At 40.3% G+C, this 20,444-nt stretch overlaps 1 protein-coding gene across 32 annotated transcripts in view; it reads left to right on the top strand.

Moving 5' to 3' along the window:
• The window catches only part of FOXP1 (forkhead box P1), a 521,641-nt gene that overhangs the window by 274,799 nt on the left and 226,398 nt on the right, over nt 1–20,444 (top strand). For 17 of the 32 annotated variants that reach the window (XR_014507549.1, XM_083425259.1, XM_083425244.1 and 14 more), the window contains one exon: nt 19,092–19,273. Coding sequence is in view for 27 of the 32 variants with exons in the window: in XM_083425259.1 (XP_083281385.1) it covers nt 19,103–19,273 (171 nt within the window). In the remaining 5 variants the exon portion in view is untranslated. Of the gene's footprint in view, nt 1–6,822; nt 6,947–19,091; nt 19,274–20,444 lie in introns of those variants that run through there. The other 15 variants (XR_014507550.1, XR_014507551.1, XM_083425260.1 and 12 more) reach the window with 2 other exon arrangements.

Raw genomic sequence — 20,444 nt, 5'->3', positions numbered from 1 at the left:
TTCTACCTGAAGTTCCAAGGTGAGGTTCTAGGCAGAAAAAAATGTTAACAGTGTGCTTTTCATAGACTGGTTGGGTGCAGAGATAAGTGGTAGGAGGCACCAGCTGGGGATCCCCCAGGGGAAGAAGGTCAGAGCCAGGGGACTGGTGGTGGGGCAAGGATGAGTGGTCTAAGAGGGGAGGAGGAGGTGTCAGAAGCTGAAGTGGGAATAGGATTTAGAGAGCCGGAAGATTCTGTGGCAGAGAGCAGTCCAGACTCCAGAGGTAGAACCGAAGGCTGGAGAGGAGACAGGTACGGAAGAAGTCAGGGAGTCTCCCACTCCTGCTGTGACCAGCTCCCCTCCCCACTAGTATCCCAGAACATGCAGAGAAATTGAGAGTGGAGCAAAAAGAAAAGGAGCCTTAGGCTGCTGAGGAAGGAACTGGGGCGAGGAGCTTTAGAGAGCAGTGGGAAGGCAAGGACCTTCAGTCCTCACAAGTGGTCTATTGGGGCAAGAGCTACTGGGAAGGGTTGCTGTGACCACTAGGACTGAGCTGTTTTGTTTATTTGGATAAAGGGTTAACTTCACTGACATTGGGTGATTTATTGTTTCGCTGCTGACCTACGCCTGACTCCTGCTCCTGTCAGCGCTCAAGTTCCCATGTGTGTTCCAAAGCTAGTCTGTTTTGTGATAAGTATTTTTCCACAGTTCCACATTACCAAAGTAATGACCTGAGGCCAAAGAGATACGTCCCTCATGCCTATCATCTGAATTGTGGCCTCACATATTAGTTGTGGTGTGCTGTGATTCAACACTGCGTTACACCATATATTGTCTTCTGTTGTGGCATTGTAGGCAGGGTGGTTCTTGACATGGAAGTGGCTATTTTTACTGTTTCAGTGACTTCAATGGAAGGAAAATGATTTGCACCACATCTGGGGTTGATGTAATGTGTTTGTTGTTGATGAGGATGTGGCCTCAGATTGAAGTGTTAGGTGTAATATAAGTGTGCTATTCCCTTGTTGAGCTGATAACTCTGTTCCATGTTAGCCACTCAACCAAGTACATCTTTGCCAGATTTAGCAAAGTAGTTGCTCGTGTTTAAGCCCTGTTTATTAATAGGTCGAGGCAGATACCTATGGTTGCTGTTTGGTGGCAAAACACTTTATTTGGATCAGGCTGACTGCTACCAAAACAGTTAACCAGGTTGCAGCTGTTTTTGGAAAGGACTTGATGAAGTGGACACCTCTCCTGTGATGAGCTAGTTTCAAGCTGCCAAACGGCCTTTCGAGTACGCTGTTGATGAGCCGTCAGGCTGTAATAACTTTTGGTCACTACAGAGCAAGTTGGATTTGCAGAAGCAACATACAGGTGAAAGGTTCTGTATTCCATTATCAGCCTCCTAAGCTGGCTTCTATCACTCACAAAAGCTATCTGTTTGAACACTTGTCATATTTGGTATCTTGGACTAGAACTGTGGAGTCAGAAAATCTATTTGCATATTTCCTCCCTAATAAAACAGGCTAGTTGTACATAGCATTAGGAAGCAACTTAATGAACATATTCTTTTTCTCCTTAAAAAGAAATGTTTCCTCTTAGACTATGGCGAGATCTGATTTCTCTAAATCAAGGCTGCATTTGTTCAGCTGTATTCATCTTTGTCCTTCATTTGACAATCCATTCCCCGCTCTATAAATACAGAGTTGTAAACAAGAGCTAATCCTTAGCAACAACCCAGAAAGTTAATGTTTCTCTCCAGCTCTTGTTATAATAAATTCAGACACTTTGAATTTGATGTGATTTACACACCATATTTATAAGGCTAGTAGGTACTAATGCCTTATTAGCTAGCTGAAAAAAGAGCACTCTTTTGTATTCACTTTATAATATAATTGCATCACATTTTCCTTTGCAAGGTGTTTAAAGATGCTTTAAAAAAATGGAAGTGTTTTTCCCTTCCTCACTTTTGCTTTTACGTTTTGGTGGAATTCTCTTATATATGTTTTCCCTCCCATAATAGTCAACATTGTCAAAACACTTTGCCATGTGCATCTTCATAATAGCAAGCTTTATGGGTTAAGATTATCATCATGTTAGTTTAAATCTTTCTGTAAATTTCACAGCTGAAAATGCTGGAGAAGTGATTCCGAACCAGGAAATATCCTTAGTTTCCTGCAGTTGAACTGAGAAGGTATAAAGATTATACAGTACCCTGAATAAAGAATGTACCTCTGTATGGTATTTGTTTAAAACCTATAGTCACTGTTTGTACTAGGGATCCTCTTTAATGTACTTATTTGTTATTTTATATTTGCTCAGGGAATGTTTTCATAGTCTTAATCTACATAAGCCATGCATGTTTGAATTCTGTGATTCCCAAAGCACTGTGATTTTAAAGTAGTAAAGATGTAGCAAACCACACATACAAAAGAAAGTTTACATATAGCTTTTCTAGCACTGAAATATTTTATTCAGCTTTCTAATGCCTTAACATTGTGGTCAGCATTGCCATAAAGCTATGGTTATAAGAAACGATACAATCTGTGAAGCATTTCCCATTAGGTAGACACCATGTCTTTAAATTATGGCAATTTCTTAAGATTTTAAAGCAAAATGAGCTCTTAGGAGTGTGATTAATGGCAGGGAATGAGGATAACACTGGGTCATCAGTGGCACTCCATTACAAAAAAGGTTGAACTAATAAAAGCATCCATCTATTTGACCAATAAAGCATTTGAATGATATGCTTGTAGTTTTTATCATATAGTACTTACTTTGCACTGAATAAACTGTGATTTTACGTACTGGAAAAGGACCACAGAAGAAGCAGTTCCGTTTCGATGTGAAGATGTCTTAATGCTGAAATAACAGGCTGCACGTGCAATATTTTGCACATGATCCATTTTACAACACATATTTAAGTGAACAGATGCCAAGAAAGTCCAGCCCATTCACATTTGACTTCAGAAGAGGAAAGTTCTAAAATAAAATAAGGGAACTGGTAAAAAGGAAGCTGAAAGCCAAATCAGGAGGGTCAGATCTATCTAACATGCTTGGCAGTTATTCAAAGCCGCAATAATGGAGGTTTAGGTAGAATGTACAGTACGGATCAGGAAAGGTCCTATCAAAACCAATAAGATGCCAACATGGTTAATGAGTAAAGTCAATGAACATATTAGAAGCAAAAAGGCTTCTTTCAGAAAATAGAAGTCTTGTCCAAAGAAGGAAAACGAATATAAACTCAAACTTTTGGAAGACTAAATTCACGTATGCAATAAAGGATACAACAACAACAAATTATTAAAAAACATGCACAGCTTAAAACCAACAATAAAAATTATTTGACTACATTTGAAGCAGGAAACTGGCCAGGGTCACAGTTGGACCTTTGGGCCCAAGGAAGTCAAAGATATGCTAAAGCAGGGAAAGGAGATTTCAGAGAAGCTGGATGACTCTGTCTTCAATGCGGAAGACACTGTCAAAGGAAGTATGTAACTGTTCCCTAAGATCTATGAGGATAGGTCCTATCTAACTTACCTTTAGAGTCCTTTGAGTGTCAATGAGCATATGGATGGGAGCAATTCAGCTGACAATGTGAACTCAGTCTTTCAAAAAGCATTTTATAAAGTCACTCAACAAAAGCTACCTAAGCTTACCAAGCATGGTATAAGAGGACAGACACTCGCATTGCTATTAATTCTCCCATTAACCCAAGGTTTCCGTCTCAGTCCGTGAGGGTAGTCAGGGGCTCACATAGGCTAGCCCTGTGCTATGCTGCCAGTGTGGGTGGCAACCATACATACTGTCCACACATCTGGAGCAAATCAGAAAGGGCTATATACATGTGCACAGATGTGTGTGAGAGTTCTGTGTGAGGTGGGATTGAGCCACATCACATATCTAGAAAGAGCTCCTTGTGGTCTTAGCTAGAGCTAACTTCCTCACAATCAGATACTCAGGGGGTTGTCAAAACAGAACCTTTAAGGAGTGTGTGACTCCAAGGTTTAGTGTGACAAGCAAACCAGTCCATCCCCCCCCCCCAAGTTATCAAATCCAGATGTCATGCTACTCCTTTTTCTGTCAACATGTGATTGTTTTGTCATGGTCAGACATGTGATGGGTCTCCTTCATATAGCCTACTCAACAGCAAGCATTCTGGAGGGTGGGCTTTTGGAAAGAAAACGGCCTCAGTCAGGGTTTAATTTTGTCAACTTTACCAGGGCTAATGCTTAAAAACTTGCATTGCCCTGCTTTCCCTTCTCTGCTGAATAGCCACAATGGTCTCCCACACTTTGGTTTAAGCCCAAGCATATCCTCATCTGAAGATGTAGCTTCAGGCAGGTTGTTGTTATGGAAACTGATCACCAGTGGTATTCTAAAGAAGCACTGTCCAGGTTATGACCAGAGCAGTGCTTCATAGTATTCTCCACATACTTGATGCTACTTGCTAGTCCTTGTCTTAGCTCCTTCAGATGGTTTGTTTATTCAGCATTCATCCTGATTTACTTGCACAAAGCTTACAGTGGGTAGACTATGTCCACTATTGAACACTCATCTGATTTGTTTACGGGGTGGTTATATGGCAGTAAGCATTCATTCTGCATTCATTGTGATTTGCTCACAGAGTGTTTAGATGTATTCATATTAAGTCATTTGTTCATTCCACAGTTTTCAATGCATTTCCCCATCACTTTCCAAACTGCAAAAAGTTAGCTTTTCTTTTTTAGAGGATTTATTACAACAGAGTACTTCAATCCACGTTACACCTAAAGTTCCAGTATGCACTTGAGTTCCTCCCACAAAATGCTGACAAATCTGGAGGCACCTCAGGTCACAATAGGGACTTTTCTCTTGGCATGGCTGAGAGATTCCAGAAGCCTGATTTGGAGTTCTGGCAGAGCATGATTTTGGACATCTATATTTAAATTGCATTTATATTCTACTTTTCCTCCAAGGAGCTAAGTTGGCTTAGCCCTTTTAATTATCACAATAACAAGTAGGAACATCAGAAAATGCCTTATACCTTGTGAGACTTTAAGCTTGTATTGTTCACACTGCCTGGCAGTGGCTCTCCAGTGTATCAGATGGGTCCTCCCTATTCATATAATTGTAGAGTTGGTAGGGACCCGAGGGTCATCTAGTCCAACCCACTATCTTGAAAAACCCGAGGAATGAGCCTGGAACCTTCTGCATGCAAACCTTGTGCTCTGCCACTAAACTATGGTTGCTCCTCAGAGGTAGGTTATTCTTGAGTGGTGGCGTCTCACCCAAAGTCACCAGTGAGCTTCATTGCTGAGGGCAAATTTAAACCTGGGTTTCTCCATTTCTAGTCTAATGCTCCGGCTGGGTTTCTCCAGCAATCTGAGGACACTGGTGAGAGTATATACAGAATAAAGACATGACAGAAATATTGAGTACATATGTATCAGCCAAATTCTGACCAATACAGAAGGTGGCAGATTGAAATATGGACACATTGATCATAAATAATCTATAAGAGAGTTGAGTCTGTGGTCAGAGATTTCTAGAATCGCCCAAACATTGACTTAGGGTCCAGCAGGGCCTAGAAATTACCTGTTTCCAAGCAGTACATCAACACTTGACCAAAGAAAAGCATGGGAGTTTTTAGACTGGCTAATGACATCAATATCTGTCAATTATTGTAGGGTTGGATGGTAGCCTATTTATAAGCTCTTGGTCAATGGATTTAGGAATCGCAAAAAGGAATTAGAAATTCCCAACAACTGCATTTTTCTACAGCTGCACCTTTACGTTGGATCTCTGCCTTTGATATGCATACCATTGGTTATTCTGAACTTAATACTGCATTAAAAAGCTATGTGCTGCTCTTGATAGTTGCGTATAACAGATTAGGCTTTTTAGTAGAATCCAAAACATTCTAATTAACAGGCATTGGTAACTGATCTAAACAACTTCGTGGACAAAATGGATTTAATATGGCGCTTCCCTCTCCCTCTGCCTCTCCCCCCCTCCCCTCCCTTCTCCTGTAAATGATGCCTTTTCCTGTAAATATAACTTTAACAATTAACCACCTGCACTTCTGTTTCTGCCCCCTCCTTCTGTTAACAGCGCTGTTGTTTCTGTGAGGGAGGGGGGAATGGCATCTGATTTGATCTCTCCGGTTAGTGCAGGGACTACAGAGCACAATTTGGATAATTGCAACTTCTTGTTTAGAAGCAACCTGGCACTGTATAAACAAGTCGCCCTGGTCCCCAACTGGTTTGATTTTCATGGTGGTCAGCAGCTGATGCGTGTAACACACAACCTTCCTGCTTCTCAAAATGTCAGGAGGATCACAGTTTGTTTGTCTTGACCTCTCCCCAGCTGTTTACTCTGCAATGCATTTGCCTCAACCTTGATTCCCTGAGAGTGGCCCCTTTCTCCTCCCTCCTCTGTTTACAGTTGTCCTGCCCTGAGTGTCACCTATGAAATCTGTTGATTATTCCACCTGGTTAATGTTAAATTGCTCTTGCAAGATGATGTGTTTGTTCATAAACACAAACGCCAGGGCCCTTGTTTACTGTACCCATGGCAGCAATCAGTTATTAAACAAATATTGCTTTGTTTGCGGGTGTGAGCAGCAGTTTAGCCTGCAAGGTCTGCTGGGGGTGGGGAGTTGGGGGGGGGAGCTTTAAAAGCTAGGATTTTGATAAAGAAGAAAAGGGGAACTTGTCCCTGGAATGTGGCTGAAACTGACTTGGGTTTGTTTTTCTTATCGTTAACTTTAGATGAAGGGGCTACAAAGATTAGCAAGTTGTTTGGTTTTTTTCCAAGAGATTTCCTTAGTGTAATGATATCTATCCAGTTGTTTGCTTTTTTCAGAAGGGAGAGAGCACTCCTGCAAGACGGCTAGCACAGTAATAGAACATCTGATGACTAGAAAATTCTGTGTGGATCAAACAAGGACTTTAAATGTCTAGGACAAAAGGATAGGGCTATGAACAAGGTAATCACAAAAAAGAACCTTCTTCTGAATGATATATAGTGATTTTCTGTTTGTGGATTTCTGTGTGTGTGTGTGTGTGTGTGTGTGTGTGTGTGTGTTTCTTTTAACAGTATGTTGGTGCTTGTGTCCTCCATGAAGTTAGGAAAGGAATTTTTTTAAACTTGTTTTAGAGCAGAGCTGATGTAAACTCTTGTAAGGATGGCAGACAATGTATAAACAAACCAATTAATATGCTAACGTGTGACGACTTGGTGTGTTTTCATCATTTTGTGTGCTTGCTTGCAGTGTATTAGTATGCAATAGTCTTATGTTTGAAAGTGTATTTACATCTTCAGATGTTTTGCATTGTTATATTTCTTCTTATGTGCTAGGAGCTCTAATGAAATAAAGTGGTACTAGTAGTTGCTGTTTTGTAAAGAACTTGTTGTCGTCCCCCCCCCCCCCATTTCTCCTCTCCTCCATTGTTGTTTAAGGGTATCTTATACCAAGTAGCAGAACATTGTATGCTTCGTTGATTTCAGTGGGTCAGCTGCCGGACTTTACACAGTCCTACTTAAAAATGAACAGTCGTTGTGGAGTCACAGGGCAGAAAGCACTGTACATAATTTGAATATCAGATACAACCTGTTAGCAATAAACTTTGAATTCTAAGGAAATAGAAGAGTGAGCACATTTAGAGAAAAGTTAATGTTAGCTTTTTATGCTTAATGCAGAGGCCTGTAACTTTATAGGGGAGAACTGCCATTAAAATTATAAGAAAACAAAATATAAGTGCATAAGGAGTTTTTAAAGGATCAGATTAAATGATTGACCTGTTAGTCATCCAGGCAAGCCGACAAGAAAACGTTTGCAAAATCCTGATAGATGGTACTCACTAAGTCGCCATAATGATCTGAAACATATTGTTCGTTTTGATTGCTAGAGCATTCATGGGGCTTGAGGTGAATCGGCATTTGAAGTGTTGTGGCCTAACCAGGCAGTCATTAATTGACTAGCATTGCTATGATGAATCAGTCCTTCTCTCTGGGGCAGACAATGGGGGGAAATTGAATAAGAAACTAAACTTTATGGTGTCATAGCTTAACAAAGCACTGCTTAACCACAGAGATGATGATGATGATTATCCTGCAGACCCACTTAAGACTGCGATCCAATGCATACTTTCTTCGGAGTAAGCTCTACTGAACACAGTATGACTTATTTCTGAGTAAATATCTGTAGCATATGGTTACTGGAGTTTTAAAATCATTGTCTTGTCAATAGCATGACAAATGTTTGGTTAATAAGGAAAGAAAAAAAATATATTTTCAGGAAAACCTTGCTAAAAACATAAAAACCAACCAATTTTTTTTAAAATGCATTAGCAGCAGGAGACCAGCTATGGAGGTGGTTGGACTTTGTCAAAAAGTGTGCTAAAGGAGGAAAAGGAGGTTGCAGAGAAGCAAAATTAATTATTTGCATCTTCTTCAAAGCAGAAGATGTGAGACAGGATAGGAGTCTGAGGGACTGAGGAAGATAATGGTTACAAGAGACAATGTTCTATTCCATGAGTTGTCAAACTCTGGCCATGGACTACCCGTGGTCTCCAAACTTCATTCAGCGGGTCCATAATGTGCCTCTAAAAATAAAATTAAATATGATCTAGCACAGCACAGTACAATCAGTACAAAAATTATTACATGGTTCACCAAGACACTCGGCATTTTTCTAGGGTCAGAGGAAAGGAGGGGAGTTTGGGAACTACTATTCAAGGCCTTATTGACAAATTAAAATTTGACAAATTTCTGGGTCTGGATGGCTTCCATCTGAAAGGTCTTAATGAACTGAAATGTGCAGTTGCTGATTGCTTGTTCCATATCAGCTTCCACAGGTGAGGAGTGGAAAGTGGCTAATATAACACTATTCTTTTTTGTAGAGGAGACCCATAAATTACAGGCTAGTTAGGAAAGTCAGAATTACCAAGTACTGTATATAAAAGCCCAAATCTTGTGGAAGTGGAACCAGCACGGGTTCTCCAAGGGTCAGTACTGTCTCACTAATTTTTCAGAGACTTTTGAGAGTGTCAACAAGCATAGAGATAGAGGTGAATCATCTGATATACTTTGAAAATGTGTTTGAGTAAGATTAGCAGTCATGGAATAACAGGGCAGGTCCTGGTTAAAGAATAGGAAGTAGAGAGTAGGAATAAATTGGCAGTTCTCACGATGGAGGAGTAAGATTGACCATGGATCAGTACTGGAACATGTGCTCTTCGTCTTGCTTCTAAATGACCATGATTTAAGGCTGATATATGCCCTCCAAACCATCCTAAATATCTTTGCAGAAGCTTACGAAAAGTTTGGCCTATCACTCAACATCCAAAAAACCAAAGTGCTGCACCAACAAGTACAAAATAACCCCCCTGCAGCACCACAAATTCAACTCAATGGTGTAACGTTGGACAATGTCGATCACTTCTCCTACCAAGGCAGTTATCTTTCCACAAGGGCCAACATTGATGCCGAAATCCAGCATCGCCTGAGCTCTGCGAGTGCAGCTTTCTCCCGATTGAAGTGCAGGGTGTTTGAGGACTGGGACATTCACAGGGAAACCAAAATGTTTGTTTACAAAGCTATTGTACTACCAACCTTACTATATGCTTGTGAAACAAGGGGCACTTATAAATGCCATCTCCAACTCCTCAAAAGATTCCATCAACAGTGCCGCCGAAAAATTGGAAGAATCAAAGATCACCAGTGTTGAAGCAATGATTCTTCGACATCAACTTCGTTGGACTGGTCATGTTGTGTGGATGCCTGATGATCGTCTTCCAAAGCAACTACTCTATTCCGAACTTAAAAATGGAAAGTGTAATTCTGATGATCAACAAAAACAGTTTAAAGACTGTGTCATGGCAAATCTAAAAATATGTAGCATAAACACTGACAACTGGGAAAGACTGGCCTGCAAGCACTCCAGTTGGAGAACAGCCTTTACCAAAGGTGTCATGGGCTTTGAAGACACTTGAACTCAGGTCGCAAGGGAGAAATGTGCTAGGAGGAAGGCACGCTTGGCAAATCCACACCATGGTCAACTCCCGCCAGGAAACCAATGTCCCCACTGTGGAAGGATGTGCAGATACAGAATTGACCTCCACAGTCATTTACAGACTCATTGTTAAAACCGTGTTTATGGAAGACAATCGTACTCGGCTTCGAGTGATCGCCAAAGAAGAAGAAGAAGATGCCAAGTTTGCTGGTGATACCAAATTCTCCAAGGTGATTACAAGAAAAAGTGATTGCAAAAAGCTCCAGAATGAATTCTCCAACTGGGTGAATAGGCATTAAAATGGCAAATGCAATTGAATGTAAGCAAGTGTAAAGTGGTGCACATTGGGGCAAACATTCCTAATTTCACATATATACCAATAGGTCTCAAGTGGTAGGAACAAACATACGTGCTTATCAATTATGTTTTTACATTTGGTGTTGGGAACTAAACTTTATAGAAAAGGGGACTGAGAGCATTAGAGTCTTGCCATGGTATTGCTGTGGACCGATAAGAAAATCATGGTTGCTACGAAAAATGACTTATGTGTTGTTGTGAACTAAGAACTAAGCACTGGGTTCAACTTCTGTAGTGGACTGTTGGATTATATGCTAAATATCCACACAGATGCCACAAAAAGCTGAATGCTGATGTTACCCTTGCCCTCAAATATAGATGGCAAGTTCCTTTGAATAGGGAATGTGAACCATGTATATTGGAAGTACATTACAGTGGTCCCTCAGTTCTTGAACGTAATCCGTTCCAGAAGACCATTCTATTTCTGAAACATTCGAAAACCGAGGCGCAAAGGGTGGTCTGCAAAATCAGTTGAGAAAATTGAAAAACACGCAGCGGAAGTTGTTTGGCTTCCAAGGCGCATTCAAAAACGGAAGCATTTACTTCCGGCTTTTTCACATTCAGGTTCCAAAACGTTTGTCAATGGAGACGTTCGAGAATCGAAGTATCACTGTATTTGTTTTTGGTGAGTGTTTTAAATCCTAATTCATACGTTTGGATTGGATGGCCCTGTCTTCACCTGATAAAGAAGTATGTTTTTTCTCGTCTCCATCTCCCCACCCCAGTGATAACAGTTTGTGTGAACACACATATCCAATCATGAAAGGGGGAAGTTCCTGCAAATCTTTCTTTCCCTTTCTCTGAAGGGCTGACATCTTGGTATCCAGATATCTCAACACCAGTTTCTAGATAGCCCCAAATAATGCCTCTGATAGGCAATAGCTTTGTTTTAGAATGTCATTTTCTTGCTCTGCCTTGTCCATTAGGGAGACTTTCACTTGCAAATGTGGCAGAACTGGGCAAGTCTGTGATTCTGGTGCCATGTTTGTTGGAGCGGCACTTTTAGGATTGGACTTCCCATTATTAAATAGCTTGTTGAAGACTACACAAAATATTTACATTGCTGTAGAACTCAGGGTACTGACTCCTGAATTTCTTCTCAAGGACGCTACTTGCCTTATGTTTCAAGTTCATCAGAGAATTAGCCATTAACTCTCTTATATTTTATTGGGTTTGAGTATCAATCCCTCAGCAGCTTTAGAGATCCCAGAGCCATACTGTTGACACCCATTGCCATTTGGGTCATAAAGAGATGAGAAAAGGGATGGTGTGCTATTATATGTAATTAAGTGCCAGGCAAGCGTTGTTGGATAGAGGGCAGCCGCTGAAGCTACTAGTAAGGAGATTTGGGGGCAAGTGTTATTTCAAATGAAAGCTTCTTACAAGAATTATATGTTTTGGATCAATTGGGAGAAATTGCAGGGGACTGTGTGAGCGCAAGGAAATGTCTACTGCAATTGGTCAAGGTGATACACTTGACTCTCTTACAGGCTGAATTATATTAGATTTCCGTCTCGTCTCGGTTTCCTTCAAAGTTCTTGGTTTTAACCTTTTATTCTCCACCTCTCTACATCACTGAGCACTGCTTTCCCTACAGCCACGAGGGCACAGGAGGTGACTAGCCCCTTGCTAAGCAGATGCCAGTGCCAGTCTGTGGGTCAGCTACTAAAGGATGCTCTTAGTGCACTGTGATTTGTTTCAGTTCCCCTGGGAAGTGAACATCACCTCTTCAATATGTTCAACCTCCAGTGACCCAAAGCTTGGGATGAGTCCAATTCCAACCCTGGAACTCCCAAATGACAGCATGAGAAGCAGCTACCTTTGTGTCACAGGGCCAGGCTCGAAATGTGCTGTTGATAATTCCATCCGTCCTGGAGCCCCTTTCCCCCTAAGTACTAAATGAAATTTCAGATTTCGGATATGTCTAGACATAGACAGTGTGTGATAAAGTTGATAATACATTAATCATTTTTAACAACAGGTAATATGCATAATTTATGGTGTTACAGTGCTATCTTTTTTGATATTTATGATGGATAATGCTCAATTTTTGCCCTCATATTACTGCTTTAAATTATACCACAAGAAAATTAATGAGAAAGTAGATTTATGGGTTTCATTTGTTTGTCAATTTGGAAATTAATTGGGTGTTAATTTTAGCCGTCCCTCATCAGACCAGGTCTTTAGTATGTGTGCATTACTTTGCATTCATTGAAGCCTACCTCCCATTTACTGTGGGTCACTAGCTTTGCATACATTAAAATAGCCCTCAGGCTCATTCTCTTGATTACTTTTTGAGCTGCCATGCATTAGAAAATTTACGCCTTTCTGTTATAATTATGAAAATTCTGCACAGGAGGAGGGTCCTTGCGTAACAGCAAATATGCATTGTTCTTGGCTTTGTGAGGTCTCATGTAACAAAGTCCTATTATTATTATTATTATTATTATTATTATTATTATTATTATTATTATGTTTTATACTATAAAGTGGTATTGTCGGCCTTTGTTTTATGACCTCCAGCCATTGATATCTCAAAGACTAATTTACATTCATTAAATTAGAGAGTTAAGCACAGAGACACTAAAAACAAAAATTAACAAGCAACCACCAGCAGAGGCTTTTCTTTGTATTATTTAACTTGGTCATTTTAGTTTTTCACATTTCTCAGTCATTCCCTACATTTTTAAAAAAAAAACCCGCTCACCATGCTAAAACCAAAAACAGTAGTTTCAAAAAGCATCATAACCTGGTTGAGCACCATACTGGTTCGTGTATTTGTAACTGTGTACTGAACAAAACTTTTCAATATTTTAAAAGGTTTGTGAGACTGAGTTTTACCTGCTTGGATTGTTGTTGAGGAAAACTTACCAAAACATTGCTTAGCCAGTCAACTTCACAGACTGAGAAACCATGCCAAAAAAGAAGTAGGGTGTGTGTGTCTGTGCGTGCGTGCTACACAGACATGGGTGCCTGCATGGGTGCATATAATATAGCAGAGCAGTATTTTGACATTTTCCTGGCTAATGCATAGAAGATTGCTGAGCACTGGGCTGTTGGCATCTTGCTAGTTCTGTACAAGGATAAATGTGAAATACGTTTTTCTTTCAGAAAAAGGAGGAAACAACAAGTCCCCTGGCATCTTAAAAACTAACAAATTTATAACGGCATTAGCAAGAGCCTCTTTCATCAGATGCTTCTGATCTGATGAAGTGTGTGGCACTTATCCTTCTCTCTGCTTTGGGCTGTTGAACTTTTATTGCGCTTTTCTAATAGCTTTACAAACATTTCTTTATCATTATATCCAGTTGTTCTGCAGAGGACTTTAAGAAGGCTTCCATGTGTCTTTCTTCAAATAAGTATAAACATAGTATTTACCTTGTGATATTATGTGTTTCCTTATACAAAAGCTCTTCCAACTGATTCACTGTCATTTCAAAACTGGTTTTGAAATGCAAAAGATTTCATTTAATGGTATGATTCTATGAATAGAATGACACTTCAGAGGTCATCTTGCCCGGTCACTTATAGTAAATGTTCATAGAATCATAGAGTTGCAGAGTTGGAAGGGACCCAGAGCGTCATCCATTTCAACCCCTGCAATGCAGGAATCTCAACTAAAGCATCCATGACAGATGACCATCCAACCTCTGCTTAATAAACTCCAAGGAAGGAGAGTGCACAACGTCCTGAGACAGTCCATTTCACTGCTGAACAGCTCTGACTACCAGAAAGTTTTCTCCCTGAATGTTTAGTTGAAATCTCCTTTTTTGTAACCTGAATCCATTGGTTCAGGTCCTACCCTTTGGAGCAAGGGGGGGGGGGTCTTGCTTCATCTTCCATGTGACAGCCTTTTAGATATTTGAAGATGGCTCTTATTTATTTATTTATTTATTTGATTTATTTATTTGATTGATTTATTTGATTTATATACCACCATTCATCACAAGATCTCCGGGTGGTTCACAGGATAAAATATGAGGTCAAAACACAAGTAAATAGTTAAAACAAAAACAACAAAACAATATCCCCTATCATATCTCCCCTCACTCTCTTCTTATCCAGTCTAAACATACCCAGCTCCTTCAACCATTCCTCATAAGGCTTGGTTTCCGGACTGTGGTTTTCTACCTGTGGCTTGGCAAAGTTACTAGGCCCTGTTCGACTTCCCAGGAAATAATTGATTTAATGTCAATGACATAAAAACGCCTACAACATGTTGTTCCAGAAACAGGAGAAATATGACCCTGTCCACATTCACGTGCAACAGCTATCTCCTAGGAAGGGTAGAGACGAATTCTGGCACAGGAGCATCAATGGATGCTTAATCAGTCTTCACTGAATTAACAGTTTAAATTGTGGGTTGCCAGCTCATCTGGTTGGTTGCTAGTCCATTTCCAGGCCCAATTCAAGGTGCTAATATTGGTGTTTAAAGCCCTAAAAGATTCAGGCACCAAATAGCTGAAAGATTGCTCCCTTACATACAGACCTCCTTATGTTTGACACGTGAGATGTGTATTTTTCGGACCACCCTATTTTGTGGGATTGTATTCTTTGTAATTGTAAGTTTTTTTTCCATTTTTTCTAATATTGCATTTTAAATTGTTGTAACTTCCCCAGGCACCCTAAGGTGAAGGGTGGGTGAATAATAACAACAACAACAACAACCCTGTTGAAATTCAACGCACAGCATACATCAGGCATAGGCAAACTCTGGCCCTCCAGATGTTTGGGACTACAATTCCCATCATCCCTGACCATTGGTCTTGTTAGCTAGGGATGATGGGAGTTGTAGTCCCAAACAACTGGGGGACAGAGTTTGCCTATGCCTGGCATACATCATCATATATCACTGGGCACCACCTTGAGTGGCTGATGGAAGCAATATAGGATAGAGCACAACAACACAGAACAAGTAGCAAAGGCATTTCACTTTTTCCTTATTCACTTGCTGACACCATCATTTTTTGTCACTGAAGGTGAAAGCCCAATATTAGTGCATTGTCTTTCCTGGGAGGAAATGTGTAGGCAGTACAACCTGTTTGTTTCTGAAAGTTTCTTTTTTCCTATTGAAGTTACCAGTGAGGCGGTTGCAGATTGTTACAAGGCTCCTCAGAGCCACTATAGAGACATGGTGGGCTTGCTAGCAATCCTTCATGAACTAGCTTTGGCCATGCACCTCTAGTTTCCTCTACAACTTATTCCAGCTAAGCACAGAGAGGTATTCCTGACAAAAAAACCCCCACCATAGATGGCGATTGTTGAAGCTGTGTATGTCAGGGAAGAGTTAGAAGTTTTCAGTTTATCAGAGGGAGAAAGCATTCCCCAAGGGGGGAGGGAGAACAGTGAATCTAATAGAAGGGAGCAAGAGGAACAACAGGGAGGGACTGGCTGTTCACAGGAAAGGCAAGGGTTAAGTTCTAGCTCAGATTCGGAGGAGGGGAGATACAGGCCAGCTCTAGCCAGGAGGTTAGAAAAAAGAGCGGGAAAACGAAGGGAGAGGCGCCTTCGCCATTTTGAGGGTGGCTGGTCATGGAGAAGCAGAGCTCAGAAGGTATCTGAAATAAGTGACTCTGAGGAATAATATTTAAGAACCGTTTATAAGATTGTTTTGTTAATACGCAATAAAAAGTTTTATAAAGAACAAGAAGCATTTGTGTGGTGATCTGAAGAGGACAACGACCAGTCCTGACAGTGTACACCTCACATGTTTAACAAAATGTGCTACATATTTTTAAAACGGAAGCTAGACTGCTAATATGTTCACCAACAAGTTAAATCTCAGTGGAGAAAATGGTTAGATGTTGTTTTGGCTTCCCTGTGTGCTTACCACAGGCTGAGGCTTTGTGACTAGGTCTTGCCATTTAATCACTTGCTTTAAACCGTTTTTAGCAATGGCTGAAATAGAAATATATTACATAAATCTGTTTAGTTTAATTTACACATCCTTAAACGACTGGGCCAAGTTCTTTAAGGGCATTTATTCTGCTTCATATAAATAATTGATCACCTAAGTTAATTTACTTCTGCCTGACTTGGTCAACCTTAATTAACTGCCCTGAAATAAAGACTGATTTTATTTGTTAGCTTGAAATCTTTCACAAATGTAAGAAGTCAAGGGCTTTGTTTTGACAAAATTTTACACCAGTGCTGTTGCTCAGAGAGACTGCTTGTATCTGTATGGACAGCCCAGCTTTTGCATGTTTGATAATAAGAACCTTTAGCAGACTTGGAGACAGAGCATTAATGTTCATGAAATTACACCGAGATTTCAAAAGCGATAACCATGTGAGAAATGAAAATTGGGTGATTCTCTGGGAAGTAGTCTTAACAGTGACCATATTTTCTTACTTTTCTTTGACAGCCAGTGTGCTCATGACTGAAATGCACAAACAGAGGCAACTTAATCAAGAACAATATCAATCTATCCACTATCCTTGCTATCTTATATGCTATCCAGAATGTCTTTCTTTATCATCATTTTAAAGAATTTAAGTATTCCTCCTTTTCCCCATCAAAAGTTTTAATAGCTTTAAAACCAGAGGCTCAACCCTGCCCCTGTCCTCAATTTCTCTGAGCCAGTGATGAGTTTATCATATTCATCCTGATCAGTAACATTGTATATGTGATTGATTGATTGATTGATTGATTGATTTGATGTATTAAATTTGTATGTCACTTTTCATTGAAACGAATCACAAGGTGACTTGCAAACAATAAATAACAATAACATAATAGAACATCACAAACAAAGAATCATACGGAATAATTAGCAAATCATCAGAAAAACAATTAAAATCTATAAATCAATATTAACAAAACAACTAAAAATGATGAAAGGTGGAATAATGAGACTGAAGGAACTACACAAATAACCGGGGATAGGAGGGAGAATTGCCTTGTATGGACAAAGGTGCTTTAGGTGTAGGAAAACAAGCCAAAGGAGTATAGTCCTCCAAGAGTCAGACCATCAGAGGGACCTTATAACTTCAAGGTGTGTGGCAATTTTAAAAAATACATTGTACCAGGTGTGATCTCCCCACCCTCAGAATATTTTGCCTCTGTTTTAAGAGCTGGGGAAAGGCTACTGTTTAAGAGCTCCACAAATGATTCAATTTACGAAGCTTGCTATAGTGCTATAGTTTCATACACCGATCAGCCAGATTTTTAGCAACTGTTTTATTCTATTTGAACCACTTCTAGTTTTTGTTCTAGATCATAATTATGCCATAATGCCTTCGTTGAACAACAGTTATTCTTAATTTTCTCCCCTTTCCCTTCAGTTAAGAGCGGATTTCCCCTTCTTGCATCCCTCAGAAGCTGTTTAATTAACTCATAAAAAGTATGGCTTCTCTCCATTTTGTTGTTGTTGTTCAGTCGTTTCCGACTCTTCGTGACCCCATGGACCAGAGCACGCCACTGCCTCCCACAGTTTGGTCAGACTTATGTTGGTAGCTTCGAGAACACTGTTCAACCATCTCGACCTCTGTCGTCCCCTTCTCCTTGTGCCCTCCATCTTTCCCAACATCAGGGTCTTTTCCAGGGAGTCTTCTCTTCTCATGAGGTGGCCAAAGTATTGGAGCCTCAGCTTCACAATCTGTCCTTCCAGTGAGCAGTCAGGGCTGATTTCCTTAAGAATGGAGAGGTTTGATCTTCTTGCAGTCCATGGCACTCTCAAGAGTCTCCTCCAGCACCATAATTCAGAAGCATCGATTCTTTGACGATCAGCCTTCTTTATGGTCCAGCTCTCAATTCCATACATCACTACTGGGAAAACCATAGCTTTAACTATACGGACCTTTGTCGGCAAGGTATAGGGAGGTGCTATTCCTTGTGGTCCAGAGTTTCTCAAGTTACTCAGAATACATGGGAAGGAACTCCACTGCATCAGTTCCCATTCTGCCAGTATAATGTTTTTTTAAAAAGGGGGGGGGGGTTAGGAAGCTTTTTCTGCCTTTATTTTGAATCAGGAGTTAGAGCTGGGTATTATTGCAGATGCTGGACAAAGCCCTTAATCACTTGTTTCTCAAGTAATACAACTTGGATACTAGTTTTATTTGCCCACATTATTCACATTTAAATGTTCAAATTCACTAGTGGCTCTCGGGTGTCTTCGTTTTCCCTGTAAGCGTAGCTCAACCGTGAAAATAAATTGTTGTTGTTTGGCTTGGGTTGTCATCCATTTCTGATAATCAGGTCTCCTTTTCACGGCTGATTAAGAGGGTGGCTTTCACTAGGGCTCTGATACTGTTCATTCAAAAGGACAGCCCGTAGGGTGGGGGCAATGCCCTAGGCCTAAGGTGCGGATGATAGGTGATGCTTTGCATCTGAGTATGTATGTGCTCTTTTTCAAGTCTGTCGCCCACAACATCCTCCTACAGCAAGCCGGCAAGCATCCTGTTGCTATATCATATTGTACCACGTAGAATGTATTATAGGTTTTAAGTCAAGTGTTCAGATGCAATTAAAGAAATCGAATTCTAGAGCTTGCATATCTACGTCTGCAGATATATATGAGAGGGGGGAAAGCTGTTGAGTAAATGCTGCTATATTTAGAAAAAGAATTTACTGATGATATAGCTATACCAACAAATAAACATAAACTGGTGGTGGCTTGAACCATTAATGAAAGCACAAATTGTACGAAGGGAAAGGTCAAATGTTTACAGCTACGGCAAGCTTTAAAACAAGATGTATCTTAATGTACAAATGTTTCAACAGCTGCTTTATTCTCCCTTTTCCCTCCATTGAATTATTTCAGGTTTTTGAGTCATGATGCAAGAATCTGGGACTGAGACAAAAAGTAACGGTTCAGCCATTCAGAATGGAGCAAGCGCTGGTAGCCATATACTAGAGTGCAGCCTACGGGAAGCGAGATCAAACGGAGAGACACCTTCAGTGGAAATTGGTGCAGCAGACCTAGCCCACCTTCAACAGCAGCAGGTACATATTCAGATTTCACTACCTGGAGGGTGCAGGGGGAGAAGACTTGACCATGTAAAAAGATGGTGGCATTTTCCAGAAAAATAAGAAACTTACAGAAACTAGGTTTTTATCTGTGGTTTGTGTCCTGTAGGGCAAATGTAAAATGGATGTTTCATTTATCCAATCGGAATTACTTTTTCGATGCTCTTGTCAGAAAGATCAAGAGTTCATAGCTTGAGTCTGTCGTCCATTGATGACTGAACAAAATAATGTTTGTGAATATGCACTTATACAACGAAATAAGGTTGGATGAAATCCGGTGGTATCCATATGCAACTGGGAACGGACGTCTCCTTACACAATGGGATTTCTGGTTTTCCTCCTTCCTTCCCTGCAGACCCCAATATGCACCCCGAATCTGCTATGGAAGGGATATATTGGGGAAAGAGAGAAAGGGGAAGTCCTGTTGTGTGAGGGAAGTCCATTAGAGCAATGTTGGATTTCCCCCATTATGATCAAGTTAGCAACACGTCTATCAATAAAAGATTTAAAAATACATTTAAAAATACATATTGTATGTATCTGTAATATTGGAATTGGGGGAAATGAATCATAATTGTACCTTTTAAAACAAGCTTTCATAATGTGGGTCATTAAAAGGAAGAAGAAGGGGTGGGCTTCTGAGGGTTCTGTGTGTCACTACAACCTTGGTCTCCTGTAATGCTGAATGTATTCTTGAAGTATTTTAAGTAAGTTATTTGGCAGCTTTGTAAATACTCTTCAGAGCACATGATGCTCTTGTCAGCAGGTAGTTGTACAGTAGAAAACAGGAGTTGAAAACACATTGCAGTCAGCCAACGTTGCTATTCCCCCCCCCCCCCTTGGAAAAAATGCACACAACATAATTCCACTACAGTTTAGCTGTTTTGAGAGTCACATGATGTTAAATGCAATAGACAGTTATTTCAGCCGTTTTCTTACTATGGGTCTCTTATTTGAAGTGAGAATACAATCAGTGAGAAAATCACAGCCATGCTGAATTCATTACTGCAGTAGTCATACAAAACCATGGATAAAATTTCAATAAGTGCAGGCCACAGTTGAGTAAACAGTTGCACTGAAACTTAATTCCTGTTGACTTTTCCCTCATTCTTCGCCAGGGGCACATTCTGAATCGTAGTGCAAAGAC

This window comes from Podarcis tiliguerta, assembly GCF_965153285.1.
Source record: "Podarcis tiliguerta genome assembly, chromosome: 2".
NCBI classification, from domain to species: domain Eukaryota; kingdom Metazoa; phylum Chordata; class Lepidosauria; order Squamata; family Lacertidae; genus Podarcis; species Podarcis tiliguerta.
The sequence above is the reverse complement of the archived record's forward strand: the minus strand, read 5'-3'. Positions and strand labels throughout refer to the sequence as shown.